Here is a 19,810-nt window from a genome sequence, read left to right on the forward strand (position 1 = left end):
GTTTGGCAGGATAATACCTGCTTTGGCCAGACCTTCTGTGCCACTTACGTTTTTCTGATAATTTTGTTGGACACAGTTGACTCGCACCATCTTGGGCCTAAATCTCTCAGTTTCTGAAACATTCCTCTTAAACATTTTTCTAAATGTTCCCCAGGAGAGTGTGTGTGTTGCTGTGCCACCTTTATAAATCCAGTTTTGATCTAATGACAGCCCAGTTTATTTGAAACAAACTGATTATTGGGCCACATTCTTTGGTGGTTCACATTATGTAACAAACAGGAGAAACTAGGAGCAGCTAACCAAGCCTTTAAATATGTAGACCTAAATGATAAGTCATTGTGTTTATTACCTTACAGTTAATTCAGAGTTTGAATCTCAAACAATTTCTTGTCACCTTTGCAGGATTTACAGACATACACAGGGGTATTTTTCATCCCTCTGGCTTCTGATGCTGTAGCTATGTGGTCTAATGCAGGGATAGTTTGTCCCCGTATTGTATAAATATTTAATAAGATAATACACCTTCATGATAATCCCCGGCCTACATGCACACAGGTCTAAAGCAAACAGTCTGACAGAGTGCCATCTATATTAAATTAATTTCCAAAAATAGATGCCATAAAATAAGGAGCCCTCTCTGCCTGTGCAGAAGCATGTTTCTGCCCTCCTTATGGGTGAGCTGTCCCCTCCACAGCTGTCCAGCAGCTGTGGCCCTGGACACTGGCTGCATGATAATGACAAATATATTACACATATGGGTTAAATTATAAACATCAGTACAACAGAAATTCATCCACATGATTACCTAATGTATTTATATAGTTTTAAGGAGAATAAGTTTTCAGTTGTTATAAAGTAAAAGAGATGCTTTCATAAAAGTGGTTAGTCACCTCAGTTAGTTCCTTGCAGGAAACCAAGCTAAATAAAGTTTAAAAAAAGGTAAGGGTTAGCAAAACAAACAAACACAAGAACTCAACTAATAATTATTAGTCTAATGCCATTTTGAAGTATAAACATAATGCAGAGGAAATCAAAAAATACCCTTAAATTACATTTTTGCATATCTACAAAATCTGTTAAATATTTCAAAACCGTGAAAAAAACCATCAGTGTTTTCTCAGTGGGTTTGATCTATAGAATAAAACCTCCAAATATCTTAATCACATTATCTTTTAATATTTCCCCAGTAAAACATTAATATGACATCCAGCATCATTCAGTAGCCATCTTATTTGACAATGGGTTGATTGAATTCAACAAACTGATAATGATATTTGACTAATATATTAGGCATATATACATTCTGGCATCCATAAGTCAAACTTTTGGGCTAGTATTTCAAAATTTAAATTTATTTACTCAGAATTTTGAGTTAGAAAGCCGGATTGCATTTTAAATTTTTTTTAAATTAATTATTATTATTTTTAGTGGCAGAAACAAGCTCTTTTTAATTAAAACATTTGAGAAGCTTTTATTATGTTGTTTTCTCATTAAAACAATTATTGTAATATGGCAGCGACAAGAGGTCAAATATCCATTGTTCGATTATCAGATTAAATAAATAAATAAAAATAAATAAATAAAATTTTTTGTCTGCTATATCCTCCAGAGAATCGCTTACCCGCTTGGCATACACAGGGATAAACCATACACGTGACGCACGTAAGTACGCAAACATCTCAGTTCTCGCGAGAGTAAAATTCAAAAACAGGCGGTTGTTCGTTGAGAAGAAAACTAACCAAGAGGTACGTTTTAAAGCTCACGCGTTAAGCTTTTGGCTTTAATACTACTTTTCATGTCTGATAATTATAAAACGCCTCTCTAGGGACTTCGTCGTGCGTGACTTAATTACGTTGCGTTGTGTTTTTTTTCTCGGCTCGTTTCACTGGTAATTCTCTCGAGGTGGGTTTAGGAAGCTAATGAGACACCAGAGACCATCAGGCGGCTTCCTTTACTGCTAGCTAATAGAGACATTTCTGACAGAGTTTACTCTAGGTAAGCCTGCTTCGGCTCATTGTATCGCTGTCTGTATTAGTTTAGGTTTCTGCGAAGGAAAGATGACGGCGGACAACGAAATAGACATCAAGGAGGCGTTTCAGCGAGCTCAGAAGGGCCACAATAACAAGGCAAAGCTGGTGGCGAGCCTCAAGAGCCGCTATAACAAGGTACGAGATGATGCTTTCTTATCAGTCTCTTCCTAAATGTCTTTCACATTATCCTGGATTAATGAGTGCATCGTTTAATATGATAAAATAACTCGGTTTATACGAGAATGTATAAATGCGCTTTCTTCTTAGAAGAAATACAGTAAAGTGAAATTAAAGCTTGTACACAGGTTTTCATTCTCCGTCACATCTATCGGTACTCTCTGTATATCCTCTTTTACTACGTGCTTGAATCTTCTCTGTGGTCTTCCTCTTTTTCTCCTGTCTGGCAGCTCCATCTTTCTTCTTTCTTGCTTAAGTTTCTGGAAGTTTGAAGTGCTTGTAAGGTGTTTGTATTAAACTGTTTGACAGAAAGCATACTAATCTCAGATTAACTGAGATGTCTGGATTGTTAAATAAGTCTTTCAGATGACCTGGGTTCTTATTATTGATCTCATAAGCATGGACCCTTCTTTCCTCTGTCTCTTCCTTCAGCTTGAGGATAAATCACTGTTCCATGAGGAGTTTGCGCACTACCTGAAGTATGCAATGATTGTCTACAAGCGTGAACCTGCAGTTGAAAACGTCATCGAGTTCGTTGCAAGGTTTGCTTCAAGTTTCCAGTCTCCACCTAAAACAAACGAGGAGGGGGAGCAGCAACAAGAGGAGGAAGAAGAAGAAGATGATGATGCTGAGGACGATCATCCATTTCTGAGTTTCATCTTCAACTTTCTGTTGGAGGTATGAACATTATAATGCTAGTTTATGCCTGTGAGCACTGTTTTCTGGTGTTGTTAATGAACTGACCAGCAAATTCTTGACCTATTGATGATGATTTGTTAAAAATGTATCATTTTTTTTCTTTTTTAAACAAATCTGTTAACCACAAAAATTAAAACTTGTTCATTTCTGATTTTGCTCTGACTTTTTGAACACAAAGGCTTTGATGTGATTCTTGTCTATACTGCCTCTCAATTTTATTTTGTGGTTTCCCATATGACTTCTTTCTATTCCTTATGTATTCACATCTGTTTTTCCTCATACACTTATCCTGATCCAATCCATGTTCACAACTACTCTTGTATCTCTGCCTTTTCCCTCCCAATCTGAGTTTTGTGCGTTTCGCTCTTATTCTAATGACCGTCTCATCTCGTTTCCTGCCTTTCTTTCTTCTCAGTCCCACAAAGCCAATAGTCATGCAGTACGTTTCAGAGCGTGTCAGCTGATCAACAAATTGCTGGGCAGTATGGCTGAGAATGCACAGATTGACGATGATCTCTTTGATCGCATCCACCAAGCCATGCTGGTCCGTGTCACTGACAAATTCCCCAATGTGAGGATTCAGGCTGCTTTGGCCATGACCCGCCTTCAGCAGCCAACAGATCCAGACTGTCCGACCATCAATGGTTTGTTTTTTTAAATGCTGAAATCTGTGACTTATTATCTAAAATTATGTGTTGAATCCCCATCCTCTACATGGTCTTAAATTCTTAATCTTCTCTTGAATCTCACTTCTTAGAAAGTAATTATTGTCACGTGGTTGTTTGTTTTTGTGTTTGTGTATCTTTGTTACTGTCACTCTAACTGCGGAATTATTTTCTATTTCTAGCGTTTATGTTGATTCTGGAAAACGATACTAATGCCGAGGTGCGACGTGCCGTTCTGTCCTGTATTGCAATGTCCCCTCGGACCCTCCTCAAAGTACTCAAGCGCACTCGAGACATCAAAGAAAATGTTCGCAAATTGGCGTATCAGGTACCTATGAATGTAAAAATATGTATCCACTGCAAGGGCTGGTTGATTACGGAGATTTGCACTAAAACTTCCATGTGTGTTTCTATTTAAGGTTCTGGCTGACAAAGTTCACATTAAAGCCCTTAGCATTGCACAGAGAGTAAGCCTACTGCAGCAAGGCCTCCATGACACCTCAGGTAACACTGATTTTTGTGGTTAAATAATACTACTTTTATAAAGATGCATTTTTAACTTCAAAGTTTGCACTTAAAGTAACGCAAAACCCTAATCAAAGCTACTTCTTATTGTTTTAATTATTAATACACCAGTTATTTTTTCTTCATTGTCAAAAATGTTTGTTTATACAGCAAAAAGCTCTTTGGAATAATGAGTGATCTAAAATTTAAAGAGATTTCTTTACCAAATATAAAATGAAAAACACACTGGAGAAGTTGAGCCCTTTTTTACCCCTCGGCTTTTAAAGGCTGATGGGGTATTGAACTTTGACATCCAAGTTTGTGAATTCGATAACTCGACATCAAAGCAACGTGGGGCTTTCAAAATGATACCAGAAGTGTATCTACCTCACAATTTGAATCTGTGACCTTGACCTCGAGGTCAGGTTTTCTGAGAATCTTGTGAAGGCAATAACTCGAGAAGGAAGTTGCCTTGGATTTTGAAATTGGTAACATAAGTGAATTTACTAAAAATCTCGGACGAGTTTAAATCTCAGTGATCTTGACCAGAAGGTCAGAGGTCAAGTTTTCCGAAAATCTTGTAAATGTGATAACTTGAGAATAAAGTGACGTAAGAGTTTCAAATTGATACCGTCGGTGTATCAACTAGTGTGCTGAACTGGGCACCGCTAGTATTTTTGTTCGATTGATAGGAATGGTCCTGCTGTATATGTGTCTGATAGCCTGTGTGCTTTTCAGAAGCGGTAAGGGAGGTGGTTTGTTCTCGTTTGTTACCGGCCTGGCTGCTTCGGCTGGATGGGAACATCATTGAACTGCTCCATAGGCTGGATGTGGAAAACTGCGCAGAAACGGCTCTGGAGACCCTGAAAGCGATCTTCAAAAACATCCCGACTGAAGAGCTGCTGCAGAACCAAGTAGAGCTCGACAACAGGTACTCCCACTTCTCCCTCTGTCTAACAAATAATAAATAAAATGTCTGAAGTTAGAGATCATCGTGTGTGTTTTTTAACAGGAGGCTGATCCCAAAGGACAGTCTGACCTGTGAAAATGTGCTTTACTGGAGAGCCCTGTGTGAGTTCATCAGGAGTAAAGGAGATGATGGTGATGAAATGCTGGAGCAAGTATTGCCAGATGCAGCCACTTATGCCGACTACCTCTGTGGGTAAGAAGAGCCACTGTTATTGGATTATAAATTGTGGTTTTCTTGCTTATTGCTGTGCTGTGTAAATTCTGGACCAAGTAACTTTTCATATTGGTGGAATTTATGGAATATTTTATTGGGCACTTAATGTGCTTTTAGTTACTTTGTGGTGCTTTATTTGGGAAAAAAAATACAGTTGCCATAATGATTGTGTTGTAACTCTAGGTATCTGAAGGCAGGTCCGGTGTTCTCAGAGGAGCTCGTTCTGTATGTAACTGTGTGGCTAACTCAAAGCTTATATAACAGCGAGGCTAACTGACTGCTTTTTGTTAAACTTCACCTGGCTATTATAAAATATAGTTTTACATCCAGACAAGTTAACCTGCTTTGCTCATGGTCAGTGCACATAAAAATGGGTGTGTTACAAGAGTAAAACGTGATACTTTAAAAACAGTAGTAATCAGTTTAACACGCCCTTAGTGTGCAGCAGGTCAAGTACAATCCAATCCAGGTATGTACCAATCCAACTTTTTCCAGTTGTGAGAAAGAGTTCATTAGGACTTTCTAGTCATAGCAGCTGAAATGTCCACAATTTGCAGTTAAATTAAATTAAACAAATCACAAATAAAAGTAGTTAGTGTAGCTTGAGTGAAACACCTCCATGCTGTTGTTGCGTTGCCATTAGCTCTCCCACTCTCCACAGATCGTCACGTTGTCACCGACATCCGACCAAATATCGGATCGATATCTGGAGCTCATGTTTAGAGCAGCCTGAAGCCTGAGCTTGCATGGACTTCAAAACACTCACACTGAACCCATTAGTTGAAACTTTTGCCATGTTTAATTTGAACATGCACCAGTGGAACAATAAAGAAAAGCACGACATATCCACCTTCATGTTTATTTTTTTAAATAATGTTATTTGCTTTTGATGGGTACCATTATCCTTCGCAGTCCTTGTTAAATTGACGTTTTCTGTGTCTTTTGTTTATTAACAAGTTAATTATACAGATAAGTTATCTCATTTGCAGCAGCAGGTTTCTTTTTGTTATCCTCTAGACTTTTATCTTTTATAGTAACAGTTGTGGTTTTCAGCAAATATGAAAACCAGACAATTATTGCACCGCATTATTTTTGTAATGATGTTGTTGTTTGGTTTTGTTGCCTAAATTGGTATCGTGGTGCTTTATGCCCCTAACTCTCTGCCAAGCTGTGTAAGCCAAAGCTTTTTATTTCTTTTTTTATTTGAGTGATATCTATAGTCCAAAGAAATCCACTTTATAAAGTTCTATTTTTTCCAAAGTCTGTGGGTAATCACGATCTCAGTAGTGATCCAAGTGATCATAGCTGATTTTTGCCATACTCAAGCAGACTGACAGCTCATCTGCTACCCTTGCTGTGCACTGACAGAGCTGTTTTATCACCAGTCTAGTGCTTGTGTATGTAAGTGTGTGAAATACTGACGTGTGATATGCTCTGCAAATGAATTTGATTTAACTAATTGGCAAATCTAACATTTGTCTGCTCGTAAAATGGGTTTATTAATTTGAGTGAGGTGACAAGTAGCTGGTTGGTTAAAAGTCACTCCACCGCTGACTGATAACTGGCTCTGCTGCGTGACATTTGGGAGAAGCGTTAATTTTGTTTATGCTGTCAGGGTAGCGGAATTATTCTAAATGAATGGGCTCTGAGAGCTGCTGTTGTCTGACTCTGACTGTTGTAGATATCTGAAGGCCGTGCCTGTGCTGTCCGAGGAGCAGAGGGCCGACTTTAACCAAGTGGAGCTTGTCATGACCAAAGAGTTCATCTCGCAACATCTCATCCATCTCATTGGTTGTCTGGACACCAACGAGGAGGGTGGCAGGTAAGATGAGAACAAGGTTGAGGAATGTGAATCGGATGCAAAATACCTTAAAATGCATGTGGAAATCAGCTGGGAAAGAGGAAGGATGTTTTTGGAGGGTGATGCAAACAGTCTGGTATTTCATTAATCAGCATGTCCTAACAAATATGGCCCAAAATGGTATATAAGTCTTTTAGAGCCCCCTTCTGATTTTTCCTACCCAAACAGCAGGTCAGAAATAAGAAACAAGTGTATGAGATCTTCATATTGACAAAACTCATACAAGAAAGTATTGTCTTTTCTTTGTTTGAGAAATGACTGCAAGTAAAGATTATTTTCTGACAGGCAGCTAATAGATAAATTAATGAATAAATTTCAGACCCAGATTAGCTGCTGTGACAGGTTAGACAGTGAGCTGACTGTTTGGTTAAATATTAAATTAAATATTGTTTTGATTTGTTTGCCTGTCTGTTTATCTGGATAGCTCAGGAGGCTTTGGTCAGATTTGCGTGAAATTTTACTTTTGGGTTTCATCCCTCGGAAGTAATAAACCTGTGCAGTCAGTCTAGCTTTGGAACTAGATTCTGGTTCGTAGTGGCAGCTTGAGGCTTAGGGTGTAGAGCGGGTCATCTAATAATGTGAAGGTCACTGGCTTTATCTTCGACTCCTCCATTCTGTGTGAATGGTGTGAGTGTGTCTGTGAACGCTAGTAGTTTTTAGGCTTGTGACTCTGAGACTGCTCTTGTTTATATATAAGACTTAATTAATTTGGTAGGAGATTCATAATGTTAGTTTTTTGAAGTCTGTTTATTCATTTAACGGTTGAGCTGTGCATGTTCGTAGGAAGCGTGTACTGGCTGTCCTGCAGGACATGTTGGCTCTTCCTCAGACTCCCTCCTCTCTGGTCTTCCTCCTCACTGAGAAGCTCCTCAACCTCATCTCCGATGACCACAGACGCATCCAAACTGTAAGTTAGGCTTAAACATGAACTTCACTGTATAGTCAGTTGTCATGTTATCTAAACTCCCCTTTTGCACACGAGGGGAAATATAAATGTCACTGCCCTTTATGAATCCAGCTGACAGACCAATTAGTCAGAAATGAAATGATAAAGGCTGTAGTTATTTATCAGTGGTTCCAGATGGACATACACCGGGGTCTTTTTGTTTGACGTGTCAGAAAATATAGCAGGTTTCCTCTCAGCTGTGGCATCATTGACCCTCAGATTGATGTTTAAATGAGCTGGCTTTGTGTCGCACAGGTGGCAGAAATCATCTCCGACGTGAGGGAGCCCATCACAGGGGCCAGTCAGCCAGTGGATGAGAACGAGAGACGCCGGCAGCAGGTCCAGGTGGGTGACACTCTGCCAAATGAAAACGCCCAGAAGCAATTTGATTCTGGAAACCCGTCCAGTTGTCTCACTGTGATTAAATAGAAGAGCTAAACAGCATCTTTGCACAATTCTACTTTATAGAAGTTAAAAGTGAGAAGGTGACAAAAAAAAAATCCCTTTCTATTAAAGGACACCATGTAGACTGACGACCAGATTACAGTCTAATAATTTCTTAATTAGTTGGATTTTTGCCTTTTTTTTTTTTTGCTCTCTGCTCCATTTATATTCCTTCCCTTTCTGTTTCTTTGTCCTGCTCTACATCCAGCTGGCAGATGGTTTATATTTAAGGCCAAGCCCACTTAAACTAGCGGGGTGGATGGTGAATGTCATGTACGCTAAACGTATCTTTGCCTGGTAAATCCTGGTTCATTAGCTCTCCCTTCTTTGCTTCATTCCCTTTGCTTAAGCTCCATGCACACGTACGCTCTGAGGGAATTACTCTCAGTTGTGACTGTACCTTAGTTTCCTCACTAAATACTGAAATCTGTTGGGTTCAAAATGGCTGTTGAGAAAGTTAATCCTAGCCCAGGTGTTCACTTACTCTGTCCGCTCTGTGCACCTGGTCTCTCCCATCTTTTTATTCTTCAGTGAGTAAAGGCAAAGAAGGCTCCAGAGGGCTGTAGCCTCTCCAGAGCATCAGCTGTTGTTTTTCCTGTTTGCGGAGGTGCAGTTTTCCATCTCAACAGTCCTCTCTTGAGCGTGCTTCAGCTGAAGAATGACCCTCCCCTCTTATTTTTATTGTCTGACCTGTTTGTGTTTTTTTTTTTTTTCTTTTTTTTCTTTCCCTCTTTTCGCTCCCAGCTTGCAGAAGTGAAGGTGCGTATCTTAGAGGCTAAACAAACTCTGGAGGACTGCATCTCCGCCCAGGAGTTCAGCCAGGCGGCAGAGCTGAAGAACTCCATCACAGATCTGGAAAATCGCAGGAACCAGATTCTCCAGGACATTGCTGAAAGCAACCAAGTGGCTGACAAGGAGGTCCGCACAGAGAAGGTATTAAGCTACACAGAAACATCACCTCTGCATTTAAATGTACAGTTTTTGCTCAGCTCTAGCTCCATTCATGGACCTCTCCTTTTAAGGCAACCCCCTGTTTATGCCAGCTCTGATTTGTTACCCCTTGTAAGCTGAAGGTTTCCCAAGCAGACAGGAGGTATGGGGGCTTGCTTCTGCCACTGGAGGGAAAAATGCCAACCCTAAGTCAAGATTTCTGGATATTATCTCAATATTTTGACACAATCACTCAAACTTCTGAGAAAATAACTTAAAATGGAGAAAATGGCCTGAAGTTTTGATTCATGAAGTCGCGATAAAAACCAAATATTTCTACATATTGGTGCCAAGTTTCCATGGGGTGGAGTTAGTGAGCTCAGGGCCAGAGCTGCATGATGGCTACCCCAAATCGCTGTCAGCGTGAATCTCATTGAAATGACATTAATGCCATAACCGCATTAACTTGGTAAATCTCCGTTAGCGAGCTAGTGCCGATTGCCCCGTGCGTGGGGCTGCACGGTGCTAACGTTTTAAAGAGCTAACGCGTTGACACCGTGCAGCCCCACGCACAGGGCGAGCCGCGCTAACTTGCTGATGAAGATTTGCAGCGTTAGCGTCATTTTAACGAGATTAAAGCTTACAGCACTAGTTACACAGTTTATAATAATTTCAGTATTTTTAGATCCCAACAAGCTGAGTCATAAAGACAACTTTTGTCCTCGTTGTTTTGTTTTTTTAATAAACCGTCATACAGGCTTCACATGTGGAGATTTTGGCTTTTCATTGAATTTGTCCCTGTTTTTATACATCATAGGGTGTGATGCAATAGTTTTACTAGTGCATCCCCGTGGAGATCAGATCTGTCTGTATGTGACCCATGAACTGAAATTACTATGACCTGACCTGGTTTAGAGAAGCTTGAGCTTTTTGCTCACTCACCTCATTATTTGAAACCTTGTTCATATGACCATCCATCTCCATATGAGCCAAACGCATCCATATGACAGAAAATAAATGCGTTTTAATAAAATGAAATGGTGAATATGGTATGTGTTTGTTTGCTTTGCAGAATGATCCAGATACTCTTTTGAGGTGTCTAACGATGTGTGCTGAGCTGCTGAAGCAAATGAACATCAAGACCCGGATTGGTCCAACCACAAGCGCCTTAATGTCTTCACTGGTAAAAACAAAACAAGCACTTGAGTTTGTGTCGTAACTAAACATGCAGATCTATAGTAAAGGCAGCAGGATCGCCTTTTCAGATCTGAGTTTGTACATCTGTTTTTCCAGAAACCTTCAGTTTCTTTCATGCTAGTGTTGAGCCGACGCCACCCTGTAGAAAACAAGCATTTAAAAATATCCCTTTTTTAGGACACGAGCATGAGCTGTATATGAAAGTTTATTGAGGTCACAGATGAAGGGAGCCAGAGGGTGGTTTTCCCAAAGACTTCAATGCACATAACCAAACAGCTGATGATGGTTCAGAGCTGGCAGATTCTCTGAGTCTTCAAACTTTGCTTCAGTTAGATGCTCATTCAGACGATTTATACTTGGTGGGTGTTGAAACAAACTGATAGCTGCAAAGCAGAGGCGGGCTATGACGAGATACCACCGTAGTTCCAGATTGAAATTTCAGCCGTTAAAAATGTGATGCAGAAAAAGCAATTAAGGGGAACTGAGGGCGCCAGAAAAAGATCTGTGAGACCAAGATAAGTTAGTGTTGAATAAAGAGCTTCATGACTGGCGGGCAGGAAGGCAAAATAAATGTCAGCTATCACAGATGATATGTGGCACAGGATACTCTGCACAGATAGAAGAAGAAGAAGAAGAAGAAGAAGAATGGATTACCCGACCTATCATCAAATGCCCTCTTTGAGGAGAACTTAAACATCCTGTTTGTACAAAACTGCCTGAAGACATTTCAGAACTGCATCTCTCCAAACAAGGGACACTAAATCCACAGAGCGGGCGTAACAATATGACCACTGATGGCTGAAGTGAGTAGCACTGATTATCTCTTCATCATGGCACCTGTTAATCGGTGGGATATATTAGGGAGTGAGTAAACATTTTGTTCTCAAAGTTGATGTGTTAGAAGCAGGAGAAATGGGCAAGTGTAAGGATTTGAGTGAGTCTGGTGAAGGCCAAATATTGATGGCCAGACGACTGGGGCAGAGCATCTCCAAAACTGCAGCTGTTGTCGGGGTATTCCCGATCTGCAGTGGTGAACCAGCAACAGGGTCAGGGGCAGCCAAGGCTCACTGATGCATGTTGGGAGTGAAGGCTGAACCAACAGACAAGCTACTCTAGCTCAAATTGCTGAAAAGGTTCATGCTTGTTCTGATAGAAAGGTGTCTGAATACACTGAGGATCGCAGGTTATTGCTGTTTGGGCAGCAAAAGGGGGAACAGTATTAGGCCATTATGTTATGTCTGATCGGTGCATACAGACTGGCCAAACATTTTCATTTTTCTTAATATTTATCACATAAAAAGTATCAGGGGATTTCACAAGAAAAATAACAGACTGTTTTTGCTGCTGATAAAACTCAAGACCACAAAGTCCAAAAGCTGAAGATTTTCATATCAAGTTGTTTACAAAAAAAACGAAGAAAGAAACTGTCATCTGTCACCAATCAACAAATAAATAATTCTGTATTCGATACTGAGGTTAGATGGAAGTTTTTGACCAATGAATTCATGTGTTATTTCTTCTGTTTTACAAATGTGTTTTTCTCATAGACCCTATTTGTTTTATTCTCAGAAGTGTGTCACGTACCATTTCTCAGCTTTTAAAATTTCATACAGTCATAACTTATTTTGATGAGGGGAATAAAACACAGACTTTTTAGGTACTGACACGCTGGCTCGCACTCTCAGAAATGCCCATAGTAGTGACAATATTTTCATATCACGTTTAAATGTACACTGTACTATGGATGTCATGATGAGGCACATCTGCAGTATTTGTTCTAATAGCGGTTAACAGAGGTTAAAGTGGTTTGAATCGGGTCATGCTGTTTCACTCACTCGGTTCTCCTGAATTCGCAGCTTTCTTTGTTAGTGATGCTGAACTGTTGGTGGTTCAGTCGATAAAACCGGCCCCTGCTGGTACCGTCCATGAATCAGTTGGGCAAGAACTGTCCGAAGTTTAAGGTGTGGAGCGAAACATCGTACATGTGCTGACAAGTCAGGTAGTCTGTGAGCTTGTGCAGAATATTGTGTGTGAATCCTGATGACTTGGAGCACTATTTGCTGTTGCTCCCGTAGGGAAGTTGAAATGTCAAAAAATGTCATTTAACCCTTTGCCTTGGTTAAATGGGTTATAAAGGAACTGTGGTCAGTATTAGGACCCTACATTCTGTTTCTTTTAAATACTTCATTGACGACTGGAGTCTTTCCTGAATGTTTTAAATCAGCTGTGGTAGTGCCGATCTTGAAAAAGCCTGGACTGGATGTTGACATGGTTGCAAACTATAGACCCATCTCACATCTGTCTTTTTTGTCTAAGGTCTTTGAAAAAGTGGTTTTTAAGCAGCTCACTGAGCATTTGTCAACAAGCAATCTGTTTGAACCATTTCAGTCTGCTTTTAGACCAAATCACTCCACAGAAACAGCTTTAGTAAAAGTGGTAAATGATCTACTGGTAAATGCAGACAATGATCGCACTTCAGTTTTATTACTGCTGGATCTAAGTGCTGCGTTTGACACTGTGGATCACTGCATTTTATTGGATAGGCTTGAACATTTTATTGGAATTACAGGAAATGTTTTATCATGGCTGAGATCTTACCTGTCTGGGAGGTCTCAGACTGTTAGTTTTAAAAATGATCTGTCCGAGACCTGTGCAGTGAGGCATGGGGTCCCTCAGGGCTCCGTACTTGGACCATTGCTGTTTTCTATGTACCTGCTACCTCTTGGTGTTCTTTTACGTTCTTGTAACCTTTCATTGTTACGCTGATGACCTGCAGCTTTATGTTCCTTTAACCATTGGAACTGTGCTGAAGTCTCTAAACTAGAATGTTGTTTATCTGCAATTAAGGGCTGGTTATCGGATAATTTCTTGCTTCTTTTCTTGAAAAGAAAGAGTTGATGGTCATTGGGCCACACAAATTTCAGCACTTGTCCCAAAATTTCATCTTGAAAATTGATGACAGTGCCATAAATTGCAGGAACAAGGTAAAAAACTTGGGTGTGTGGTTCAACATGGTGCTCTCCTTTGAATCTCATGTGAAAGAGATAACAAAGACTGCCTTTTATCATTTGAGGAACATGAGCCAGAATCAGACAAGTTTTGTCAAGCGACACTGCAGAGGTTCTTGTCCATGCATTTGTGTCTTCCCGTATTGACTATTGCAATGCTCTTCTTTCTGGCCTACCAAAGAAAAGTTTTAGAGGTCTACAGATGGTGCAAAATGCAGCTGCTTGCATTTTAACAAGAACTGGGAAATTTGAGCACATCACCCCTGTTCTGAGATCTCTGCATTGGCTACCTTGTCAGGTTCGAGCAGATTTTAAGGTCCTGCTGCTCACCTACAAGGCTTTAAACGGATTGGCACCTATAGGTGCCTCTCTATACCTCTCCGACCTTTTACACCTTTATGCTCCATCTCGTGCTCTCCGATCTCAGGACTCTGGCCTTCTAAAAGTTCCTAAAAAAGACAATTGGAGAGCTTTTTCTTTTCGTGCCCCGTTTCTGTGGAACAACCTCCCTCAAGATATTCGGCAGGCATGCTCTGTGGAGGTTTTTAAAACTAAGTTGAAGACACATTTGTTCACCTTATCCTATATGTCTTAATTCTATGGCTTTTAGTTTTTAAATTTTTGTTTTTAACTTTATTGTGTCTCTTACCTGTATCGCTTTTATTTTATTTATCCCTTTAGTTGTACAGCACTTTGTTTGAAAGCGCTTTATAAATAAAATTATTATTATTATTATTTCACACCCATTCATCAGTAATAAGCCTATATTACAAAACGTATGTAAATAAATAACAGCTGTTATCATTTATTCTTATCTGTTACTAACAATGCACAGTTTATTAACAATGGTTAAGTGTTAACCTTATTGATTGCTTTCACTGTTTTTTCCTGCATCTCAGATCCTGCCCAGCATAGCAAGCGCACACCCTGCTGTCCGCAACATGGCTGTGGTGTGTTTAGGAACATGTGCTCTGCACAGCAAGGAGCTAGCCAAAACCCACATGGTCCTGCTGCTACAGGTAACTTCTTATAGATGTGTTTCAGATACCTGAAACACTTTGTTTATATGTGTAAGGATGCTACACGATGAACAGAAAGTTAAGCCTTAATATCATTTCCACACTTAAATTGCTGCTTCCCTTCTAATCGGATTAAATGATTATTAACCTCGTAAGTCCCAAACTCTTTCATGGCATGCATTTTTAATTTCTCTTTGCTATTTGGGCTGATTGGAACCTGATGAATGTAAAAACAAAGAATTACATGATTTTTTTTTTTTTTTCACCTGATTTTTGTTTCTGAGAAAAATGAGATTTACATATGAGGGCATTCGTTTTAACTTTCGATAGAACAGTGACAGTATAATGTCCTCGTAAGTGGATATCAGAGCAAAATTTAGTATTTTGGTCTAGAGAACCCAAATGATGTCCACATATGTGAACGCCAGGTCCTAAGAGGTTAATGACATTAATAATTCAGTTACTGTCAGTCTTTCTGCAAATAAAATAATTGCTAATTAATCTCTTAAAAAAAAAAACATGTAATAAACTAAACATGATGCCTTTAGCTTAAGAGCTGTGCTCAAACTAATCCTCAGTTATTTTGTAAATGTAGCTAATTGCAAAATAAACAACATTATGCAGGCTGGAGGGGAGTCGGGGGGGTGATTCTAGTCATTTTTGTTCACTGACAGAAAACGCACATGTATTAAAGGCTTTCTTGATTCAAAGTGCTCTGTGTGTATCTGCGTGTTTCCAGATAGCTCAGCTGGATGAGGTAAAGATCCGTATCAGTGCTCTGCGGGACATCATCGACCTGCTGCTGCTGTTTGGCTTCCAGCTTCTCTCTGAAACAGCTGCCACTGAAGCGGCCCCGCCCTCCCAATCCTCACCAGAGAACCAGGACGATGACATGGCGGTTGCAACTGATGAGAAGGCGGACGTACCAGAGGACACCGCACAGAGTATCCTTGTGATGCTGTCAGAGTTCCTGGACAGTGAGGTGAGGCTGAGATATTTTACTCCAGAAACTACAGTATGCATGTGGGTGTTTATAGATGTCTGATACATGTGCTGGGAACATCCTTCAGGTGTCCGACCTGCGGACAGAGACAGCGGAGGGCCTGGCCAAACTCATGTACACGGGCCGCATCTCCAGCGCCAAGATGCTGTCCCGTCTGGTGCTGTTGTGGTACAATCCCGTCACAGAGGACGACATACGCCTGCGACACTGCCTCGGCGTCTTCTTCCAGCTCTACGCCCGCGAGAGCAGGTCACTAATGTGCATGTTGAGTGATGTGGTCACTTTTATTTGGCATGGAATCTCCCCCAGCTGATCATGTGACATGAAAATGGTGTTTTTATGCTTCAGGGCTCACCAGGAAGTCGTGGAGGAGAGTTTCTTGCTGACCGTTCGGACTCTGATGAACGCTCCGGCGACGTCTCCGCTCGCTGAGGTGGACATCAACAATGTAGTCGAGCTTTTTGTTGAGCTGACTCGCCCAGGAGCTCTCATTAAACCTTCAACTAACACTGAGGTGAGAAACATCGGAGACTGAGGAAGAGACTCAGGAAGATTTTAAATTAAACCCAAATTCCAACAAGCTATTTATAATCTTATTATATTAGGAGTGTGGATTTACTGTTGGGTCTGTGGCTCTGTTCAAGGAAAACACCAAGGATGTTTTTATTGCCTCACTGAGCTTTTCGTTATACATCTTCCCTGAAATACCAGCTAACAGTCTGCAAAATGTTTCACACGATTACTGCAGGTCAAGTAAGCGTGAGCAGAACAGAGTGTTATTATTAATCTCTGAATAATTGTATTTGTATACCTGTGTATGTCTCAGGAGGTGTGTGTCCATGACTACATGGCTGTGCGTATCTGTGGCGAGATGCTGAAGGACCCCACAGCCCCCGAGGTGCGCCTCTATGCAAAGACTCTGAGCAACCTAGAGCTCAGCAGAGACGAGACCGTCAGGGAGGACCTGCAGACACTGCTGCAGCAGCTTGTACAAGTGAGCCTACTGCTATCGCACCACTGTAACGTAGTCCACGTGATATTGGCAACAAGTTCACCATATCAACAAAAAACGAAATGAAGGCCTGGAAGAAACAAAAGGTGGAAGGAGACTGAGGGAGCCACACAATGGGCTGGAGGACAACCCTTAACGAGGTTGTATAAATAAAAAGCTAAACTAAGGTACTGCCAAAAAACAGCAGACTGCTAAAACTTGACAAAGAAAAGGAAAAAGAACGTAAAGGAGGGACCTATAGATGCTCAGGAGCTGCTTGGTCTGGGAGAGACCGCAAAAGCTTTCTCTGAGCTAACTTTAAACAGAGGTAGAAATTCGTTAGTTACTCCACCCAAAAAGAGAAGATGCAAACACGAGTGAGAACTAATCACAAATTATAGCTAAAGCTGTGAAAATTGCAATTAAAAAAGCTCTTTGGGTTTTTTGTTGTTGTTGTGTTTGTTTGTTTGTTTGTTTTCAACCAAAAAAACAAAATCAAAGTATTGAACATGTTCTGTTCATTTCAAGCTCCATATTTTATATCCTGGGACTGATTCACAGTTTAAAATAATCCTTATTTACCTTATACTAAGACTTTGTGCAGCTACTCGGTTTATCTGAAATAAGCTCTTTTAGCTCTTCTTCCTTTAAGCCAACTTCTGCTGATTTGTTTTGTCCTTGCAAACAGAACGTTTAAACAGCAAGTGGGTGGAGCTGTTGTGGTCACATTTAGAGTGCGACTGTGAGCACCACTGTCTCAAATGACGATATTAAAGCAGTGTGATGCCTTTGACTTTGATTGTGAACATAGCATTAGCCACTGTAACGGGACACATGAACGACATCATAGGTCCATGTTGTGTTTTTAAAAACAGTTGAAAAATTTCCAGAATTAACTACACCTCTCATTAGAATAAAGTGGAGAAAACAGCAGCTCCGACTTTATGAACAAAATGTGTTTTCTGTGGAGTTGAAGGTCAGCTAAACTGGGCTGTATTATAATGTAATACCAGCTTGTACCACAAGGTGGATTGAGTCAGTTTAATCTTCATTTAAACAAAGTCAACGAGAACGTATTCCTCTTTACCTTTTGCCAGGACACCGTTGTAAAGTTTCTTGAGGAATAGTTAAAAGGACGGGAGGAAAATGGCACTATAAGTCCAAAAACATTTTAACATGCTTCCCCCCCCTAGTGGTGAAAGTGTCACGTGTGTGAATGTCAAAAGACAGAAATCATCAAGATATATAGAAAAACCTTCACAGCAGTCCATCAAACCGAGCTCATGTAGTGTGGAGCACAGAGCTGTACCTGCATATCTGTCTGTTAAAAGGCCCATTGTTTAAGTTCACCCCTTTCCCTCCTCCTTTCTTTCAGGTGGTGAAGGATCGTGTCTGTCTCCGTGCTCTGGAGAAGATGATTTATCAGCTGGCGGACTCAAAAGAACAGGCTGAGCTCCTCAGCACCACTGCGTTACAACCCCTGGATGTCAATGCAGATGGTACGTATGCAAACACAGACTTTAAATAGGAATGGCCATCTGATATCCCATGGAGCATCTCCAACTTATGTTACCTCCTGAGTGTGTGTCTAAATAGATTTAAAATGCTAATTTGTGACAAGCGCTCCTGCAAAAGGATTACATGACTTTACCAGCATGTTGCTAAGTAGATTAAAAATGACTCGCTCCGTCCCATTCGGTGTTTGTTTAGATAAAAATGCAGCAGGCTGAGGGCGGAAATGCAGAAAAATGAGTTCTCTGTTTGCTGTTTCCACAGAGGCTGCGGCAGATGATCCATCAAAATCTGCCAAGAGACCCAAAAGAGGTAATGCAGGGGTTTTTATATGCTCGTCTAAAACCGCAGTCCTTCAGTGCCACTATATTTTTAGAGCTCCTCCTCTCCTGCCCGAGGCAAGAAGTTGAGTCAGCACTGGGAGGTAACCCGAGTCTTTGTTTTCACAGGTCAGAGGAAAGCGTGCACAGCCAAAGGTGGCAGAAAGCCGAACAGGAGGGCAGAGTCGTCAGAGGAGAGGCGAGTTTGCTGATTTTAGCAAAATAGAAAACACCCATTCAGTAACATATTCATCACAAGTGCATTTACTCATTTTCTCGTCTCACCGTCTCTCTTTGGCTACAGCGATGGAGAAAATGTCCCAGAGTCGGCCTCCGTGGTGCGTCCGTCACGGAGGGCCAAGACTGCAGCTCTGGAGAAGACGAAGCTGGACCTCAACCCTCTTATCAACCAGGAGGCCAATGTGTCCTGAATAAAGAGATTTACCTTTCTGTATCGACTCAAGTGTTCAGGCAATGAGTCATATTTACCCTTAAGTTACATTTTTGTTGTTTAAAGTTTTGTCATTTTAATCATTAAATAAATGTATCAAAGTTAACAAAGCTTGTTCTCTTTTTAAAAATTTAGTGCAAACATATCCTGATAACTTTTAACAGGGAAAAAAGCAAATCACCATTTCACACAAGAAGCAAAGACAAAATGTTTCTTTTGTGTTCATGTTTTAATGCCCTGAATAACCATGTGACCTTTCTAGATTCCCTTACCAGTTCCCTCTCTACCAGTACATAATTAAACCATGTTAATCACCACAAATGTGAAGAATTCAGAGAGGTCTGATCTCAATCATTGAAATCTTACAGAATAAAAATGGAAATGGTATTTCAGTTTTGCTTGAAGTTACATACATTTTCTATAAATTCTTAAAGGGAGAGTAACAAGTCAGGTTTTTACGGTAAACAAATAATTATACTGTAAGTAAAGTGTAAGCAATTTTAAGTATTTCATGGTAATTTTATGGTATTAGAATAATGTTTTCCCAGCACGTAAGTATGCTGTACTTTTGGACTGGATTAATCTTGCATTTTTATATATTTATTTACTTTTACATTTTAATTTAATATTCATATTCATGATGGGTGTTTTTTTTTTTTTTTTTCCCCCACCCCCCCTCCCCCCACTCTATAGTAATCATATAGTAGGGATTTAGAACAGTTTATTAATGTATTTCTAAATTGTGTTTGAACTGTAAAAGGAAAAGTAATGAGTTGGACTTAATCACAACAAACTGATAGCCTTTATTGTGGGCCACGAGTGTCAAAATGAATTAAATACCAAATTAAATAATTGTGTTTTAAATGAAAT

General features: G+C 40.2%; 1 protein-coding gene across 5 annotated transcripts; it reads left to right on the forward strand.

The window, feature by feature from the left end:
- The first annotated feature begins 1,635 nt into the window (after window positions 1-1,635).
- Window positions 1,636-19,050, forward strand: ncapg (non-SMC condensin I complex, subunit G). Of its 5 annotated transcripts, none has more exons than XM_085276879.1 (22): window positions 1,636-1,745; window positions 2,036-2,165; window positions 2,640-2,885; window positions 3,322-3,550; window positions 3,754-3,899; window positions 3,991-4,075; window positions 4,814-5,006; window positions 5,088-5,237; window positions 6,940-7,080; window positions 7,903-8,026; window positions 8,321-8,410; window positions 9,254-9,442; window positions 10,512-10,622; window positions 14,544-14,663; window positions 15,403-15,645; window positions 15,734-15,915; window positions 16,015-16,180; window positions 16,493-16,660; window positions 18,033-18,156; window positions 18,434-18,481; window positions 18,619-18,688; window positions 18,794-19,050. In XM_085276879.1, exons 2-22 carry the CDS (start codon window positions 2,058-2,060, stop codon window positions 18,918-18,920), a joined length of 3,060 nt encoding a protein of 1,019 aa, XP_085133005.1. In that variant the 5' UTR covers window positions 1,636-1,745; window positions 2,036-2,057; the 3' UTR covers window positions 18,921-19,050. The 5 variants fall into 5 exon arrangements, with proteins under 5 accessions (XP_085133005.1, XP_085133009.1, XP_085133007.1 ...); XM_085276883.1 differs by having other exon boundaries at window positions 1,649-1,662; window positions 2,041-2,165; XM_085276881.1 differs by having other exon boundaries at window positions 1,679-1,745; window positions 2,041-2,165.
- The last annotated feature ends 760 nt before the right edge of the window (window positions 19,051-19,810 follow it).

This window comes from Mchenga conophoros, linkage group LG6 (genome assembly GCF_057382185.1).
Source record: "Mchenga conophoros isolate Kocher_MC1m ecotype Shallow Benthic linkage group LG6, M_conophoros_male_GT1.1, whole genome shotgun sequence".
In the NCBI taxonomy this organism is placed as follows: Eukaryota; Metazoa; Chordata; class Actinopteri; order Cichliformes; family Cichlidae; genus Mchenga; species Mchenga conophoros.